At 40.6% G+C, this 19,334-nt stretch overlaps 1 protein-coding gene across 2 annotated transcripts; it reads left to right on the forward strand.

The window, feature by feature from the left end:
• The first annotated feature begins 3 nt into the window (after positions 1–3).
• On the forward strand, positions 4–4,966 carry HMGB1 (high mobility group box 1). 2 transcript variants are annotated; one of them, XM_024551043.3, is made up of 5 exons: positions 4–140; positions 1,980–2,143; positions 2,348–2,493; positions 2,992–3,166; positions 4,131–4,966. In XM_024551043.3, the coding sequence occupies exons 2-5, from the start codon at positions 1,994–1,996 to the stop codon at positions 4,305–4,307; spliced, it is 648 nt and encodes a 215-aa protein (XP_024406811.1). In that variant the 5' UTR covers positions 4–140; positions 1,980–1,993; the 3' UTR covers positions 4,308–4,966. The 2 variants fall into 2 exon arrangements, with proteins under 2 accessions (XP_024406811.1, XP_053773884.1); XM_053917909.1 differs by lacking the exon at positions 4–140 and adding an exon at positions 1,067–1,208.
• The last annotated feature ends 14,368 nt before the right edge of the window (positions 4,967–19,334 follow it).

Here is a 19,334-nt window from a genome sequence, read left to right on the forward strand (position 1 = left end):
AATGTTACAGAGCGGAGAGAGTGAGGAGGCTGCGTCTGGCTCCCGCTCTCACAGCCATTGCAGTACATTGAGCTCCATAGAGACAGCGCCGGGGCAAGTGCGAGCCGGACGGGCACTGGGCGACTCTGTGCTCGCTGAGGGTGAGTCCGGGGCAGCGCCGCGGTGGGGAGGGCGCCTCCGGCAGCGCCCGGCACGCGCGGCGGCGGGATCCGGCGGCCGGGAGCGGCGGGTCGGGATCCACACAAAGGCGGATGAGGGGGGACGGGGGGGAACTGCGCACGGAGCGAGCCTGGGGCGCCGAGCTCTGCCCCGCGCCGGACCCCGGCCCCGATCACCGAGCGCCGCAGCCCCACGCCCGTGCCGCCCACCCGCCGGCGTCCGCGCTGACTGGCGCAAATTTTTTTTTTTTATTAAAAACATTTTTAACGTGTTTTCAGCCCTCGGGCCGAGCGTTCGGACGGCCGCCGTGCGCGGGGGACAGTGGGGCCACGGCGGGAGGGCGGGTGGCGGCGCCTCCTTGGGCTGCATCGGCCGCCGCAGAGCCGGGCGCGGGCGGCGCGGTGGGCCCGGCGGCCTGCGCCCGGGCGGCGGCGCGGCGGCGGGGGGAGCGGCGCCCTGCGCCCGCTGGAACATGGCTGACTCGCCCGGCGCTGCCGGCGGGGAGAAAACAAGGCGGCGGGCGGGCGGGGGAGCGGGACGCGCAGTTCCGAGGCAACTTTTTTTCCTCGCCCCGCTCCCAGCCCCGCGTTCCCCGTGCGGGGGTGGCGGGCGCGCGGGCCGCGGAGGGAGACGGGCGCGGCGGCGGCGGCGGCGGCTGCGGGCGGGAGCGGGCGGGGGAGGGGAGGGTCCGGCAGCGCGCCCCCCGCCCCTCCCCCCGGCCGCAATGGCCGAGCGTGCGCCAGAGCGCGCCGCGCACCCCGCCCGCCCGCGCTCGCACTCACACACTCACACACATACACACACAAAGGGAAGGAGCCATGTTCGCGCTCGCCCTCGCGGCGGCGCAGGCGGGGAAGACGCGCAGCGGCCATTCCGTGCGCGCCGGGCCGGCGGCCGCGGGCGGAGCCAGCCCCCATTTCGAGCGGGGCTTCTCCCTCTGCGAGCCCGACAAAATGGGGGCGGCGGGCGCACGTGGCGGCCCAGGGCCCTCGCCTGCCCTCCCCGCGCTGCCTGCCGCCCCCGGACTCCTGGGGCCAAGTGGTGAGAAGGTGCGCGGAGCCCCGACGCTGGGAGCCCGCCCCGCACGGCGCCCCAACTTTCACAGCTAAAAAAATACTCCGATGGGGGGGGTCAACACGAGCTACAAGCAGGAGTGGCTTTTGTCCCTCATCCTTGTTTACGCGGAGAAACTTCAGACCGGACGTGTTGAGTCAGAACTGAAATACATCTCGGGGCCAAACCGATAGGAGAGAAGCTGCCTCCCGGTGCGGTGGCAGCGGCACAGATAACGCTGCCACCGCAGCCTGGGTCTGAGCGTGGCAACTTTCTCGCCCGCCCTTCTCCCAGCAAAGTTTAGGCCAAGCGAGTATTTTTTGAAGTAATCACTAAACATTAGTGGCTTAGGCCCATTATTGGGAAGGGCCTGCTTACTACTTAGGCTTTTACCTATTTATTACTTAGGCCGTTCAAATTTACAAGTCTGCAACATTAGTTTTCTGACATTTGATTTTGTTGATTTAAAATGGTTTTGAACACATAAAAAATGAAAGGACCTTGTAAGTATTTCGAACCGACTACATAAGTATACCATTGTGCCTACACTTTTTTGAGATCACATTGAAGGACCGTTTTCTGCTTAGCATTGCTGCTTCTAGAAATGGGCTATTAATACCATTTTTTGGTTTGGTATTATGGGAGGTTGATGTCACTCCTGTGTTAAGTAACCAGTACTGTAGTTTTTAAACACTCTGTAAGAAGTTAAAGTGCTCTTAAATGCCATAGTTCTGTTGCTAACATCATTTTATTTTTATATTTTTTAGAAAAGTAATTAAACATGGGCAAAGGAGATCCTAAGAAGCCGAGAGGCAAAATGTCATCATATGCTTTCTTTGTGCAAACTTGCCGGGAGGAGCACAAGAAGAAGCACCCAGATGCTTCAGTCAACTTCTCAGAGTTTTCTAAGAAGTGCTCAGAGAGGTGGAAGGTAAGAGGGCTTTAAAACATACCAAAAAAGTTGAACTCCTAATTAGGATTTTTAAAAAGCCTGTGCACCATTTGTGTAATGTGAGGTGGTAATGTTAGAACAGGCTACTCAATAGCAGGGGACACTGGTCTTATTCATTTTAATACTTCTGAGGACAGTTTATTGAAATTTTTTTTTTCACTTAAGTTTACAAATCTTTTGTAGACCATGTCTGCTAAAGAGAAAGGAAAATTTGAAGACATGGCAAAGGCGGACAAGGCCCGTTATGAAAGAGAAATGAAAACTTATATTCCTCCTAAAGGGGAAACAAAAAAGAAGTTCAAGGATCCCAATGCACCCAAGAGGCCTCCGTAAGTATCTTGCCATTTTTCTTTCGAGGAGTGTTTTGCAGTAGAATCAGGAATTCAGTAATCCACCTTGTGGGTTTGGAGTATATAATCAAGGTTTCTTACCTAATAATGGGTCCCATTGGTATATTTAAGTATTGTAAGTAAAATTCCTATGGAGTGGAAGTTTAGCCAGAGAATTTGAATTTGACATTTGCTTCCTTGACCCATTATATTTCTAAATGTAATTTTGAGTCTTTTCTTGAGATATTTGTCTGACGTACTTAAGAGTAATTTGCAGAATGTCTTGTTGGAAATGTCTAACATTAATCAATAATGTGTTCATCTAGTGTCACGAGTTATATAATTATAAAACAATTTTGGTTGTGAAGGATAATCAGCATATTATGATATTTTCATCTTATCCAATGCATGCTGGAAATTATAAGCACTTTTTATATAGCAATACAATATACACTTGTTAATAAACTTAAAATTCTAAAATGAAATTCCTCTTTGTAGTTCGGCCTTTTTCTTGTTTTGTTCTGAGTATCGCCCAAAAATCAAAGGAGAGCATCCTGGTCTATCCATTGGTGATGTTGCGAAGAAGCTGGGAGAGATGTGGAATAACACTGCTGCGGATGACAAGCAGCCTTACGAAAAGAAGGCTGCTAAGCTGAAGGAGAAATACGAAAAGGTAAGAAGTATGGATTTGCTTGGTGTGATGATGAAAGGGTGTGCCAGGTGTTAAGTAATTATATCTAATGCTGTACCATAATACTTTATTTTCTTAGGGATTTCTAAAAGTGTAGGTGTAATGCAGGTTTTAATATTAACTACATTTGGTATGTCAGTGGCTATAGTCTTAAGTCCTCTTCCATCTTTCTAATTATATAGAATATTAAGTTTGGTAATATTTTTTTTACTCTAATTTGACTTGGGCAGAGGCTATACATTTAGGCTGGGTTTGTTAATTCCCCAGTATCTCCAAATCTAGAAAATAAAAATGTTGGTGGTTACTTTGAAACAGATGACCAGTTATTTTAAATGGTCAGGCACAGTATAAAAATAGGCTGAAGAAAATAATATAGATTGTGCTCTTCATAAACATCATAAAACATGTTCTCTCCCCTAGATAACCCAAAAAACTTCAATTTTAAGTTAAAAAGTTAATGTCCATATAATAAATTGATATGAAGAAAAATGTATAACCCCTATACTATGAATTAAGATTTAAAAAGTTAGATTTTATCTTACTATTTCAGGCAAAATTTCTTGCTATGGATTAGTGGCTGACAATATAAACCTGTAGAATGCTTTTTTGTATTCAGAAGGTGGCAGTGTCTACCCTTTAATCAAAGTCTCTACTGTTCTAGTTACAATAAATGAGAGTTAGGATGTGGTGCATAATTTCACGTAAGTGAAGCACAACAGCAAATGTTAGACCATGGCATTCAATGAGCTGTGGGTTATTAACAATCATTTCAGTATTTTTTATGCATTTTTCAAAGTCCTGGTTAATTGTGGAGTTGGAGTGACCTTCAGATATGTGTTATTTTCATATAACTGGGCTTGGTAAGTTTTGGTATGTTAACTTATTTCTCCCCTTACTTAACTTGTATTATCTTTCCTACCAATTTCTCCTGCCCTTATTTTGGAAGGATATTGCTGCATACCGAGCTAAAGGAAAGCCTGATGCTGCAAAAAAGGGAGTTGTCAAGGCTGAGAAAAGCAAGAAAAAGAAGGAGGAGGAGGAAGATGAAGAAGATGAGGAGGATGAGGAGGAAGAGGAAGATGAAGAAGATGAAGATGAAGAAGAAGATGATGATGACGAATAAGTTGGTTCTAGCGCAGTTTTTTTTTTTCTTGTCTATAAAGCATTTAACCCCCCTGTACACAACTCACTCCTTTTAAAGAAAAAAATTGAAATGTAAGGCTGTGTAAGATTTGTTTTTAAACTGTACAGTGTCTTTTTTTGTATAGTTAACACACTACCGAATGTGTCTTTAGATAGCCCTGTCCTGGTGGTATTTTCAATAGCCACTAACCTTGCCTGGTACAGTATGGGGGTTGTAAATTGGCATGGAAGTTTAAAGCAGGTTCTTGTTGGTGCACAGCACAAATTAGTTATATATGGGGATGGTAGTTTTTTCATCTTCAGTTGTCTCTGATGCAGCTTATGCAAAATAATTGTTGTTCTGTTAACTGAATACCACTCTGTAATTGCAAAAAAAAGTTGCAGCTGTTTTGTTGACATTCTGAATGCTTCTAAGTAAATACAATTTTTTTTATTAGTATTGTTGTCCTTTTCATAGGTCTGAAATTTTTCTTCTTGAGGGGATGCTAGTCTTGCTTTTGCCCATTTTGGATCATGGTTTGTTACAGTGTTTATCTTTTCATATAATTAGCTGATAAAAAGCTTTTGTCTATACACCCTGCATACTCATGATGAGGGTAATAAAAGTTGAATTGAGACAGTTTTCATCCATAAGTGAAACTCTATAAAGTTGTGATCACTGGTATCAAATCTCACATAGCCCAGTTACATTTACAAAGTGAAAAGTAACCACCCTACTCACAGCATGGGATTAGAATCAAACATTTTGAAAGTCTGTCCTTGAAAGAGTAGTAGAAAAGTATGTTCTAATCTTTACGTGAGGACTCTACATTTTTAAACTCCCATTACCATGTAATGGCATTATATTTGCAGTTCCTACATTAAAGAAGACCTGAGAATGTATCCCCAAAAGCGTGCGTTTAAAATACAAGACTGCCAAATGAAATTTTTTGTTGACATTAGTCCTGGCAAAGCCCCGGGGGTGGGGGGGGGTGGGGGGGGGTGGGGTGGTAGTGCTGGCTGTAAATGTCTTCTATTTAAATATGGATGGCTTAGGAAACAAGACTCCGTTAAAGGTATTTTTAATTAATTGGGCCAACTTTTAAAATTGTGCTACATTTAAAATCAGGTATATTTTCCAAATTATGATACCCCTTTATAAACCAAATAGATAATGAGGGAAGAAGACACCTAAACTTTGTATCACAGTATGAATTGTCCAATTTACTTGAACTTGATTTTTCTTTATAAAACTCAACTCATTAGGGTCATATGTTTATCCACTTAGCCATTTAGGAAACGATTTGGCAATTTTTGTGGTTTTTGACATCATTCCTACAGTGCCAGTGTTTTAAAATAGCATTCTTGTAATTTTACACGCTTTTGTGATGGAGTGCTGTTTTGTTATATAATTTGACGACCTTTCCATTTGCATTTGTTTATGTAATTTCAGGAGGAATACTGAACATCTGAGTCCTGGATGATACTAATAAACTAATAATTGCAGAGGTTTTAAATATTAGTTAAATGGCTTTCACTTAAGATTTTAAGATTTTGATATGTACATATTTTAATCTTGTTTTTGATAATAACTTGGCAAAACCATTTAAATAAGGGCTGGCTTTTAAAATACTCTGCTTATAAATAGGTTAATGGGCTGATAAAAAGGTTTCTGTCAAATATTCCAAGTGGTCTCAGCAGATATTAAATATGAGGAAAAACTAATTTTACTTTTAGAATGTTGGGTTAAACAAGATAGTTTTTTAAAGTAAGGCACATATTAAGTAAAAAGATAGTGATCACAAATATAAAAAACCAGTTTTCTCAGCCAAGTGAGGACCCCAACAGAAATGCTGAAATTGTGTCCAAATTTATCAAATTTTTAGTCAAAAAGAACAAGTTGGTATCATCTCTTGATCTATATGGAAGTTTTTGCTATGGCTGTAGAACCACATTTAAAATATCAGTTGCTAGCAGGGATGATCCCTTTAAAAGTGAATTCCTCAAGGAAACTAGCAGGTTAGTAATGGAAACTTTTTTTTTTTTTTTTTTAAGATGTTGAGAATCTGAACAAGTCTTTTTGGGCTAAGGCTTCAGATCTTAACTGGAAAAAATGGATGAAAACACTTTCAATCTGAAAGGCATTCTGCTCAGTGTTTGGACAGACCCTTGGAAGGTAGGGGGCAATTTAGATCATTTAGTGTAAAACTATAAATTATGTTTTTTAAAGACTGTATAGGAATTTAATGTTTAGAAATAGTTTCTGCACTGTGGTGCCTAAAGGTATTCTTAGCATCAAGGGAAGGTTAAAAGGTACAGATTTAAGTAGTATTTGCAGTCTTAAAAATTGGTATACTGATTGAAACTTAACATAATCCAATTGCCTGATTTTCCTGTACAAAGGTTGAGAGCTATTGCTGAGTAGTTGTAATTAAGGTGTTGCTATTTGCCCTTTTTTTTTTTTTTTTTTTTTTTTTGAGTGAAATCTAAAAAATCTTTTAGAGTCCTATGCATCACCAGGGTAAGAATGAAATGATGTTAAGTGTGTGGTAAGAGGAGCCATTTGACAAACATTTCACTGCCTAGGGAATTGAAAGTATTACTCAAGACATCAGCATAGTATCTAGATACACTGAAAACTACACTCAAGACAGATTTTTTGAATGAAAATCATGGCCAACTGCTTTGCATCGTGTAATCTATGATGAGAGCTCAAGTCTAAGCTTGGTACAACACACCTGAAAGGTCCTGAATTAGCTCTTTCAGTATCAGCCAGGCACTTTCCCTATGAGAGTTTCACTGCAAATTTGCATAAATCCAAATATATTTTACATCTTGGGATTAACTATTGCTTGATTATGAACCACTGGTTAGTAATTTGGCTGTTTTATTAAAGAGTGATTCTGGTAAGTTATTTAAATTTTTTCATATTTGTGCTTTGCCCTTTTCACCTGGCTCTGAAATTTTTAAAAAACTGCATGAAAGCCAGAAAACAATTTGTATATCTATGCAACATAAGATGCAAGCTGGTTTTTTTTGTCCTCTTCTAAGCAAAGATATGAACAGCAGTGCTAACACTTGCCATAACTTTGGAAATTCCCTGGATCTGAGCCAAGTTGCTCCCTGGAGTAATAAGATAAAGTATAGCTTTAAGACTGCTGCAATTTAATGATACACCACAGCACAAAAATACCACACAACACGGAATGACACAAGCATAACAAGCCACGCTGCAGAATATACAACACCCATTTTCCAGTGGGTTTCAATCTGAAATGTATCTGCCAGGAAGAATGTGATTGCTTATGCCTTTAGGCATGTCCATTGATTGGAACCTTCTATACAATTGAATTTATTGGTCATGCACTAAAAGGAAGTAGTAATACAGATCTGGGATAATGAGGGATTTTGATAGGCCTGTAGATGTGACCACATGAAGAATGGTAGGTTAAGGTTGGTGTGGAGACTGAAAGCTTTGAATAAAGTATTTATTTTCATTTTTGCATACAAGTGACATTCCATAGTATGAAGCCCATAAATTGATCATTACTGATGGTCACTCACATTTCCTATTTTTTTTCTATTTCTGACAATACTGCAGTGAACTGTGTACATTTCACTTAGGCAACATGTATGTCTTTAGATACCTCAGAGCAGGATTCCTGAGTTGAAAAATTTGTGCAGTAACAACTTGGCAGACTGACAGATTGGCCCCCGAAAAGGGTATACTTTGAAACATTTTAGCAATGATTTTTTAAATGATAAATCAAGATTTTTACTGGCTATTCTTTGGCTCCATGAAATAACCATTTTTAATTAAAAGATAGGAAATTAAAATACTGAAATATTGTCATTTGTTCAGAGTCACCCAAACACAAGAAGACAGAATCAGAACTGAAAGACCTTGTGTTAGCTACTAATTATTTAAACTACTGAACAAATTATTTCTCTAAAAAGTTACTACAGTAAATATTTAATTTGTGTGACAATGAGGAACTTCCCATTTGATATCCTCCATCCTAAATGGGAGCATCAGGTAGTTTTTATCTGGGGAGGGCTTTTCCTAGCACAGACTGTCAATCTACAAACAGCAGATTTGGAAAAACAGCAAGTTCTGGCTACAAATTGTACTTAAGGATGGTGAGGACAAGATTCTGGGCACTAGGAGATGATTGGTTACTTGGAAAAGTGAATGGACACTGAAGACTTGCCTTAAATGAGATAAAGAGGACGCCTACCTCACCTCCTGGGGATGGTAATTTAGGGTACAGGACTCATGCCAGTTCATTTATAAACCCAGTTGTATTCAGGCTTAAAGTAGAATTAAACTTTGTTCCTTAGAGTTACATAGACTCTAGTTACAGGCTTCACCATATTTTTGTTCATTGGGTTTTAATCGGAGATCGTCTTATAAAATGTTCTGAACATAACCAAGTAAGGATAAAAGGTCCTGAATTATAAGTATCTGTTAGGTGAGAGAGAATACTCCTACAGAAAAGCAGGAAGCTCAGTCACCACATCCTCAGGTACCAGTGTGATGCCCAGGTGTGAAGAGAGAGCTTGGAGGCTACTCATCAAAGACATGGCAGCTCCCTCTCCAATCTGAACTCTGGCGAAGCTCAGGCCTTGCTGTGCATCTGGAGACTTGGGTGTAGTGACTGGGTGAGGCACGCTCAGGCTGTGAAGCAGGGAGCCTGACCCAGAGCCTCTTTCACAAGAGGAACAAGGGTTGCCCTTGCTTTGGGGGCCAGTGCAGGCTCATAGCACATTAGGGGAAAAGGGCTTTGCCAGTCCAGCCTGTGGTGTTTACAGAGTAGAGGGCAGGGGCCCAGAGACTCAGAGGTTTGCTCAGACAAAAGTAGCATCAAAACAATAGAGCAGTGCTAGGGTCACAGAAGAAAAATTCTTTCCTCTTCTTTATTTTTATTTTTTATTTTCTGTATTTTATTTTTAAAATGAATTTATTGGGGTGACATTGGTTAATAAAATTACATAGATTGCAGGGGTGCAATTGGATAATACATCATTTGTATATTGTGTGTTCACCACCCCAATCTTTCCTCTTCTTTTAGGTATGGTAACAAGAGTCTGGAAGGCTTCCTTCCAGCCCCTCACTTTCATGCCTGGGTTCTCACACCATGACTACAGTTAAAATGCAAGCAGGGCAGCACTCTGCCATCACTGTGATTCCTGTCCAACTTTCTTCCTCCTATTTACTTAGACTTAAGATACTTCCAGACAAAACAAAACAAAATTACTGCTTATCATATAGGACATTATAAGCTACCCGATTCTAAAGAGCTGAAAAGCACCAGAACTGTGCTCCTTAAGAGTCTTTACATTAGCAGCGTGAACCTCCCGAAGTAGAAAGAATTGCAATACACTACACACTGCAATAACTTTTGAAAAACTCTACCTTATTCTGAATGAAATTTGCACTTATTGAAAGAAAATCATAGACCGCCAACAGTATGGTGATGACCAGAGGGAAAGGGGAATGGAGGGAAGTAGATGAAGGTAAAGGGGGGTTAAAGGATGATGGAAGGAGACTTGACTTGGGGTGATGAAAATATAGTATAATATACAGATGATGTATTGTAGAATGGTACATCTTAAACCTATGTAATTTTATTAACCAATGTTACGCCCATAAATTCAATAAAAAAATAATAAAAAGCTACAATTCTAGTTAGACAAAAATACTGTGTGCCCTTCAGTTTATACATACATATATATATATATATAACATTTTAAAAGCTATGGGGAGATTCATATAAAATTAACCATTTTATTTATTTATTTTTAAAGATTTTATTTATGTATTTGTGGAGAGGGGGAGGGAGGGAGAAAGAGAGGAAGAGAAACGTTGATTCATAGCCTCTCACACACCCCTGGCTGGGGACCCAGCCTGCAACCCAGGTATGTGCCCTGACCAGGAATTGAACCGAGGATCCTTCAGTTCACAGGCCGGCGCTCAGTCCACTGAGCCATAGCAGACAGGGCAAAATTAACCATTTTAAAGTGACAATTCAGTGGCATTTAGTACATTTACAGTGTTGTGCAACCACCACCTGTATCTGGTTTCAAACATTTTCATCGCCCCCAACGGCAATCCCATACCCATTAGTTCCCCCAGCCCTTTGGCCCTCCGCAACAACCAATCTGCATCATCTCTATGGATTTACCTGTTCTGAATATTTCACATAAATGGAACTGTACAATATGTGGTCTTTTGTGACTGGCTTCTTTAACTTAGCATGTTTTCAAGGTTCATCCACATAAAGAGCCTTTATATTGAAGTAATTGCAGGACTTTAAAAAAGAATGTATAGATTAATTGGAATGGGTGAAAAAACTTTGAAAATTTTACGAAAGCATTACAGCTTTCTTGATTTTCATTTCATTATATCACTTCTTAATTATATAATTTTCAAAATCTATTAGTTGTATCAATTCTTTCTTAAAATAAGATGAATTGTATTTTTACATGTAATTAAGACTAAGGCATAGATCAACAGTTCTAGGGAGTTCATGTTTTATTTAATGGTGGTCAACAGGTCAACATAAAATTGGATTAATTATAAAAACTTATCTTCTAGTCAATCCCATAAGAATCTCTTTCATCCATTGATGAGTTTAGATTTTACACTATATAGGTCAAACCTGAAAAGCAGCATAAATTTTCAGGTTTCCTTTAAGATCCTAAATTTTAGAAGTGAACATTGCAAAATTTTGTCATTAACTTATATGTTGAGCTTCTTAGATAATTATAATGGACCATTAGAAATAATACTGATTTTATTTTTTTAAATTAGACAGATACGTTATTATATAACTTTCCATCTCTATTACCTATAATATCTGTTTTATATATATATTTTAAATATAATATATATATATAACATTTTAAAAGCTATGGGGAGATTCATATAAAATTAACCATTTTATTTATTTATTTTTAAAGACTTTATTTATGTATTTGTGGAGAGGGGGAGGCAGGGAGAGAAACATCTATCGATTAGTTGCCCCTCGCACGCTCCCAACTGGAGGCCCAGCCCAAACCCAGGCATGTGTCCTAACTGGGAATCAGACCAGCAGCCTTTTGGTTTGCAGGATGTCCAAACCACTGAGCTACACCATTTAGGGTAATACTTGAAGTTTTTCAAAAAAACTAAATATTAAGATCTTGAAGGTTTTTAAACAATTGTGAAAAAATCAACTGACCTGGAAAAAACCCAACAGAGTTGCAGTTTATTTGTTTATTGATTTATTTTTGCTTTGTCTTCATTTTTAGGCCAAGTCTATTTTTTTCTTACCTTTACGACCAGTCTTAGTAGGCTTTTGCTTATAATAATGTTTAAAAAGTCACTAGAAAAAAATCATAAAATGACACCCAGTTTGTTTGATTATAAATATTTCTCTTTTAAAATGGGAAAATTCTTAAGAAGCTGCTGATCCAAACAGAAATTATTGGGTTGGCCAAAAAGTAAGTTTATTCTTTTCTATAAAATAGAAGACACATTTTTGATTTTCATCATTAACTTTATTGATTTGGATATTTTGAGTATATTGGCTATCTCCTGTGTGGTATAACCTTGATTTTTCTTAATTAATGTCTTGATTTGATCAGTATTAACTTCAACTGGTCTACTTGAATCAGTTGAGCATCATCCAGTGAGAAATCTCTAGTATGCAACTTCACAAACTACTTTTGACACATTCAATCAGTCACAGCACCTTCTCCATACACTGCACAAGTCTATTGTTTTGTTTGTTACAGTTGTGTTTTTACCTTTCTTGAAATAATAAAGCATAATATGCCAAAAATGTTATGTATTTTCTTCCACCTTCAATATTAAAATGGCTACACAAACATTCACCAATTTTGATGGTGGTTTTTTTTTCTAAATGCACACTGAGTCCTGGCTGGTGTGGCTCAGTGGTGGATTGAGTGCCGGCTGGCTAACTGAAAGTTTGCTAGTTTGATTGCCTGTTGGGGCACATACCTGGGTTGTGGGCCAGGTCTTCAGCTGGGGGCATGCAAGAGGCAACTGATTGATGTATTTCTTGCACATTGGTGTTTCTCTCTCTTTCTCCCTCCCTTCCCCTCTCTAAAAATAAATAAATAAAATCTTTAAAAAAATAAAATGAATGCACACCAATGTGACAGCTGTCACAATACAATCTAGCAAAATTGTCTTGAATGAAGGTAAAGACAACTAAGCACTACTAGAGCCATCTTACAGAAAAAACAAAAAAAAAACTTTTTGGCCAACCCAGTAACATCCAAATATATAAGTAATAGCATTCATACCTCCACCATCAAATAGGATGAAAGGATGAAAACAAGAATGAATGAAGCTCCTGTCAGAGTTTAATATGGGACTTGGCTCCTCTGTAGACCAAGAGGAAAGCATATGATGAATGCGTGGAGTCTGATATTATATGAGAGTTTGGGGACATTCTAGTCTCACTTTGGGAAGTGTGTGGACAATGCTGGCCCCAGAGATGATGGTCAGAACAGTCAGTAAGGTAACAGGACCTCAGCTCCAGCAGGGACTCCCATGTAACTGGGATGAAGGGCCCATTTTAGGGAATACTTTTTACAACTCTTAACATTTCCTTCTTTGACAGGAACTGAATGCCCAATCAAAGCGCTTCAAAATGGAGCAGCCCCTTTGGAATCATATACCAGGGAAAGGGAATCCAGTACCATTTTTTCTAGAGATAGGCAACCTGCTATAGGTGTGCTGTGTAATGATTTCACTGCAGGGGACTTATAAGGAATAGCTTCTGCTAATCTTCAGAAATATTAAAAAATTCCTAAAACTGTTATTCTTCCTCCCAAGAGCTTGGGAATATGGGTCCCCTTGAGTTTCTGGTCTTTAATTCCAGGAAGTCAGGTAAGTAATAGACATTGTCAGATGATAGTCATCTTATTATCTACTCTGCATTCTTTTCCGGGACCCAATTTTAGCTAAAAACAAAATAACACCCACCTAGTAGCACTTTAAGAGTTAAGAGGAGAAAGTCTGAGGAAGATTTTTAAATAATAAACTAGCAAAATACACTCATGATCAAGCTGATCTAAATCACGGGTGAAATCTAAGTTTACACCCAGTTTGAAGAAGTCTTTCAATGTTTTATAAAAGGAGTTTAAAAGAAATTTTATTCATCTAAACGTGGTTGCTTCAAGTACATGATATTGTACTATTCAATATATGTACAGTTAGGTGTTAGGGTGTTCCCTAACTACCTTAAACTGGTTAGCATGATGTCTAGTGTATAAGAATGATCAAAACTGGGAAACACATGTCTTTTCCTTGAGAGTCCAAGGTATGAGAGGACCCCTCAGGTAACAAGTCAGTCCTCTGATCTATAAATTCTGTAATGAAGCCAACTCCAGCCTCTCCTTTCCTCTCAGGAAGGTTCTACTGGTCACGCCAGATCCTTCCTCCCCTGACCCAAATGTCCAGTGAAACAGGGCACCTGTGGCCACTAACGAAGCCACTCAGAACCTCTGCCACCTCTAGGGCCTGTGCACATCCCACAACTCTCTCCAAAGGGGCTATGGCAGGCCTCACAACCAAATTCTCTTTTAGTCTCCAAAAATCTGTAGGCAGCAGTGTTGGATTCCCAGTCCCATATCTCCAGGCACATTACCTTCAAGCCAAGTCTTTTTCCACAAGATTTCTGTTTTCTACTTTCTTTTAAGAAAAAGGGAGGGAGTCAAAATGCAATTCAAATTACACAATTGTTTGCAACTCCGTTCAAATGGTGTGGTTATGCTTTTCTAGCAGGGCTGTCAGTTCCAGGAGGGCTGGGACCACTCCTGTCTTTGACTGCTGGACTACCTGAGCAGCTGCTCATAAGTAAGGGCTTCAGAAATAAATTCATTTTCTACACCACAGCAAACTACAAATTCTAACATGTTGTTTCCAATACTAAATAGGATATAAGTCATTTTTAGAAATTTAGGTTGACATACCCTATCACCCAGTTGCCTGAGATAATGCTAGCAAAATATGGGGATGTTTCGTTATAATTATAGTGAGGTAAGTTATGGGCTCTGAGATCTTTGGAAGAATGGACACTAATATGTCCAGGCAATATCATAATTTTTTACAATATCTCCAGATGTGCGTATCATTATCAGAAATAATTGTCACTTTGATAAGCTTTTTCTTTTCACCTGATTTTCTTCGAGTATAAAATATTCAGGTTTAGAGAACACTTTTTTTTTTTAATTTTTATTGTTATTCAATTACAGTTGTATGCCTTTTTTCCCCATCCCTCCACCCCACCCCAGCTGAACCCACCTCCCTCCCCCACCTCCACCCTCCCCCTTGGTTTTGTCCATGTGTCCTTTACAGTAGTTCCTGTAATCCCCTCTTCCCACTGCCCCCCCCCCCACCCCGGCTATTGTTAGATTGTTCTTAACTTCAATGTCTCTGGTTATATTTTGGAGAACACTTTTTTTTTTTATAGTTAAGACTCTTTCAGTTCCATTAATACATAAAAGTAATTTCATTAATGTCATTAAATGTTCCTAATACATAAAGGAAAGAAATCTATCTTCCTTTAATAAGAATCTTCTGAATTCTTATTAAAGACACTAGACTACATTGGACCTGGCACTAAGTCAAATTTGCTGAATTGAACTGAGTCTTTCTCAAATGTATTTCAACCAAGTTTTAGGTGAAAATCATCCTCCAAGTGATTGTGCTTAAGAGAATATTACTGTGAGTTTCCAGTTATCCTGTAATTTAACCTTCTTTACATGACATGAGATTATTACATTAAATAGTGACAAGTGGAATACATCACACAGAGAAACTGCAAAGACCACTAACATTTTTTAGCTGGATCCCACACAGTGGGTTGGAAAAACATATAAACCCAGGGAGAATGAATAAATTTCCTGACCCCAAATAAATCCAATTTCTCTTCACAGGTTAGGTGGAGGTCAAGTCAAGAAATCCAAGGAGTAGGCGCAGCCTGGTAGTGGGATCCGTACAACACAAATGAGTCAGGCACCATGCTTGGCACGGGAGACCCAGAGTCAAACAACATAGACCAAGGCCCCCCTCACAGCATTTCCATGAGCTTATAGTGTCATGGAGAAGACAGTGAGCAAGCCAACAAAACACCAGAGAAAGATAATTTCAGATGCTAAGAGCCACGAAGACATAATGTGACGTGACAGAGGGTGAGTGAGGAGGTGGGCTACCCAGGCAGTCGGGAAGGGCCTCTCTGAGGAGCTAACAGGAAGTTCATCCATTTTCGAACTTTATTAGGACTTCCGCCTGCTTACTCTGTTTCAGTTGGCTAGGACAATTGGTGGCGGGCTCATATTTAGCTTCCCCTGGGGCAGCCCCAGCGGAAGTTCCTCGGGACCCTTTCCACGATCCTGGGAGGCCCAGCCTGTTCTCCTTATCCACCGATCCCTGTGTGTGTGTCTCACTCAACACCCTCCCAGCAGAGGCTCTGTATCCAGCCCTCAGGATGTGGAGAGCTGCAAATAGCCCCGACAGCTGCAGCTGGAGGTGGCTGCCCGGGAAGCGAGCCAGCTGCTGCCGCTGCGGGAGCCAGGCCTGCCACGGGCTCCTCGAGCCCTAGTGAGTAGCCTAGCAGAAGCTTCGATGACAGGCCAGCGCACTAGTGCAAATTACGGCTTTGGTTTTCCAACTTGTGCACACGTAATGATGGAAGGGAGGAGAAGAATGTGTGCCTTAAGTGTTTTTCGACACATCTTCAGGCAGCCTCCAAGGTTGGTAAGTGCTAATAATTACCTCTTCTGTCCAAGGTGAAGTGGGTACATGACTTTGGGCAGAGCAGTCAAACCGAGAACCAGGACTCCAATGCAGCCCTCTGTGTTCCTGGGGCATGGCCTTTCCCTCAGCACGTGTTCGGTCCCTTCACTTTAGCTCCTTAAAATATTTTTCTCCTGAGCTTTCTGCTAGTTCTGAGACTCACATTCTCTTTGGCCACATTCCTACACTTCAGAGTAAAAGTATTATTTATAGAGTGCCACGGGAAATTTGTCTAAGGAAGAAAGCCTAAAAAGAGATTAAAATCCAGCCCCTGCTTCTGCCGCACACGGAACAGGGATGGGGTCAGCCAGGCACAGCCCCGGTTCTCCCCAAAGGGAAGTGGGAAAGGTGACGTTTCAGACACAGCAGATTCAGAGTCCAGGGCCTTCACCCTTCTGGAAGGTTGGTGTTTTCTCATGGATTTGCAGCTCTGCCTGAAGACGAGATACCGCCCTCAACATCGCCACTGGCAGCACTGAGCTGGGGAAAGACGCTTGGCCCTTTTGGACCTACCCTTGCATGGGGACATGGATGTGCTCCCCCCTGGGCTCTGCCGGGTACTGGAGGGGAGTTCTGGTCCCTGGCAAGGCCAGTGTAGCCTGGCAGGTGGCTGTAGATCCAGTCTCAAATGGGCAATTGCCCTGCAGGGTGCCGAGGTGAGTGCTGCTGCAAAAGGAAACTGCTGTCCTGAGGTAAGTGGGTTGGACAAAACACCGCTACTGGTTGTTGGCCCTGGCCATGAGGGAGCATCTCAGGGCAGGTTTAGCTCCTCTCTCAGCTTTTACGTGTGGAGAAGAGACAAAACACAACCCAGAAATGAGCAAATACTGACAAATACAGCACTGTAATCGTCACAGGTAACATCTGCCAATAACTGACTTTATATTGTATTTTCATCTTTCTGTCTTCTTTTTGTTTCATTTTGTGTTTTGCTATGCAACCAAAAAGGTTAATGTTTATAATCTAAATGTTAAAAATTCTGCTGGTATTTAACACATGTTACTTAAGGTACTTACCTAAAAAAATCTTTTAAACAAATCCATACATGTTTGCAGGTCAACACTGAAGATTTTACGAAATAAGACTTGCAGTAAACAGGAAGCACTATTACATTCTGACTTTTTTTTTTAATAAAAGTTTTTTTAAAGATTTTATTTATCTTTAAAGAGATGGAAAGGGAAGGAGAAAAAGAGGGAGAGAAACATAATAGATGTGTCAGAGAGACATCACCCCTTGCACGCCCCCAACCGGGGACCTGGCCTGCAACCCAAGCATGTGCCCTGACTGGGAATCAAATTGGCGACCTTTTGGTTCCCAGGCTGGCGCTCAAGCCACTGAGCCACACCAGCCCGGTCTATATTCTGACTCTTTTTCAACTAAATTTTCAACATGCTTTAGCAAATATTTCCGTTTATTCCAGGTGCGTGTTTTGTCTCAGGCTTCCTTTTTGCTGAGTGCTTTGTCGGCCAGAACCTCCCCTGAGAGAGAATATCTTCATGTAGAATATTAACTCCTCTGCCTATTAAAACCATAAAGCCAGGCCTACCTAACTTCCCAGGGCGTCAGAAGTTGCTTTTGTGTGCTGTTTGGAGAGGCCTTGGCATCCTAAACAAACAAAAGTAAAATAAACCAGAGCCTGAAAGAGATAAGACAACGAAGTGCAAAGACCTAAAGCAGTTCTCAATTTTAAGTCACTGGTTTTCAAAAACAACTCAAGCACAGGCTTTGTGGTCACACTACTTTGTAGCAGCTCTCAACTTGACCATTTGCTGGTTGGGTGTCCTTGGGCAAGCATTTAACCTCCTGAGCCTCAGTTTCCACATCTGTAAAATGGGCATAGTAATTACATCTATGAGAATTTAATAAAATAATCCACATAAAATGCTGGCACAATGCTTGGTACTTAGTTAGAACTCAATAGTCAGCTATTATTTTAAAATTTTTTAAATATTTACTTATTGATTTTAAAGAAGGAGAAGGAGAGACAGACAGAGACATCCAATTGTTCCACTTATTTATGCATTCCTTGGTTGATTCTTGTACGTGCCCTGACCCAGGATCAAACCCACAACCTTGGCGTATATGGATGACGCTCCAAACAACTAAGCCCCCCAGCCAGGGCAGCTATCACTTTTTATATAATAACTATATAAGAAATAATTAGCTTGCAAAATTACCATTTTATTACTACAAAGTCACTTTCTTTTCTCCTCCCACTTAAACTTCCATAGCAGCTTCATTCCTAATTATTTGAACTTGATGTCAGTGGTTCCCAAGCTTGTCTGAAAACTGGCGTCACCTGGTCTCCAGAGATTCTGATTTAAATGATCAGGGCTGTAGGCAGGGCTTTGGAAGTTTTAAACGCTTCCCAGGTGATTCTAGTGGACAGCTAAGTTTGGAAATCTGTGCTTTTTGGTGTTGTCCTTATCCAAAAGGCAAACAGACATCTATAGTTTAAATAAAATTAAAGCAGTATGTATCCCAAGCATATCGTTTGACTTAACTTTGCTGCATTAGCCATTCAATTCAGCCAATCAATTGGACTTATTTTTTCACTGAATTTATGTTGTGACTGATTTGACCAATTAATTCAGTAAAGAGTTTCATTCAATATAATCATATGGCCACAGCCACAAGTGAAAAATTCAAGAATTGAATTTTTTAGGAATCAGCTATGATTGTGTGGATATTTGAAATCTTTTAGATGATACATTACCACAGAAGTCACATTACTTAATTTCATCCTACACATTTGCTAATCTGGATATTAAATAAAAATGCTGATCATTTTGGATTGACTTCACCAGTTCATTTAGTTAAAAAAAAAAAAAAAAGATTTCTCAAGCTCCTATATCTGCAGCCTAAAAGAAGTTGAATTTGTGAGGGACCAGCTAGGGTTTTAAGTGTAATTTGGATTAGAACTGATTACAGGAGAACACATCACTTAATTCTGTCCTGCACATTTGCTAACCAACTGAATGTTAAATCAAAATGCTGATCATTGGAATGAGATTAATGTTGTGTCATCTCTTTGATCTCATCCTGGGACCTCTGAAGGCATGTAGGTAGCTATTGGATTTGTACACTACCGGCTATGTATTATTAACCTCTTTAAAAATTAATGAGCATGTCAGTCCACTTAGTACTTTGGTCATACTGACCCATCGGATGAATCATGAGTGAGGTAGCACTCAGCTTCCATCAACTTCCTGTCAA

This window comes from Desmodus rotundus, unplaced genomic scaffold, assembly GCF_022682495.2.
Source record: "Desmodus rotundus isolate HL8 unplaced genomic scaffold, HLdesRot8A.1 manual_scaffold_450, whole genome shotgun sequence".
NCBI classification, from domain to species: Eukaryota; Metazoa; Chordata; class Mammalia; order Chiroptera; family Phyllostomidae; genus Desmodus; species Desmodus rotundus.

What these genes read in the sequence shown, in the direction of transcription:
- HMGB1 (XM_024551043.3), top strand. Translation starts at nt 1,994, where the DNA reads ATGGGCAAAGGAGATCCTAAGAAGCCGAGAGGCAAAATGTCATCATAT. An exon ending in AATGCACCCAAGAGGCCTCC is followed by an intron (nt 2,494 to 2,991) that starts GTAAGTATCTTG and finishes TCCTCTTTGTAG; the next exon opens with TTCGGCCTTTTTCTTGTTTT. An exon ending in TGAAGGAGAAATACGAAAAG is followed by an intron (nt 3,167 to 4,130) that starts GTAAGAAGTATG and finishes TTATTTTGGAAG; the next exon opens with GATATTGCTGCATACCGAGC.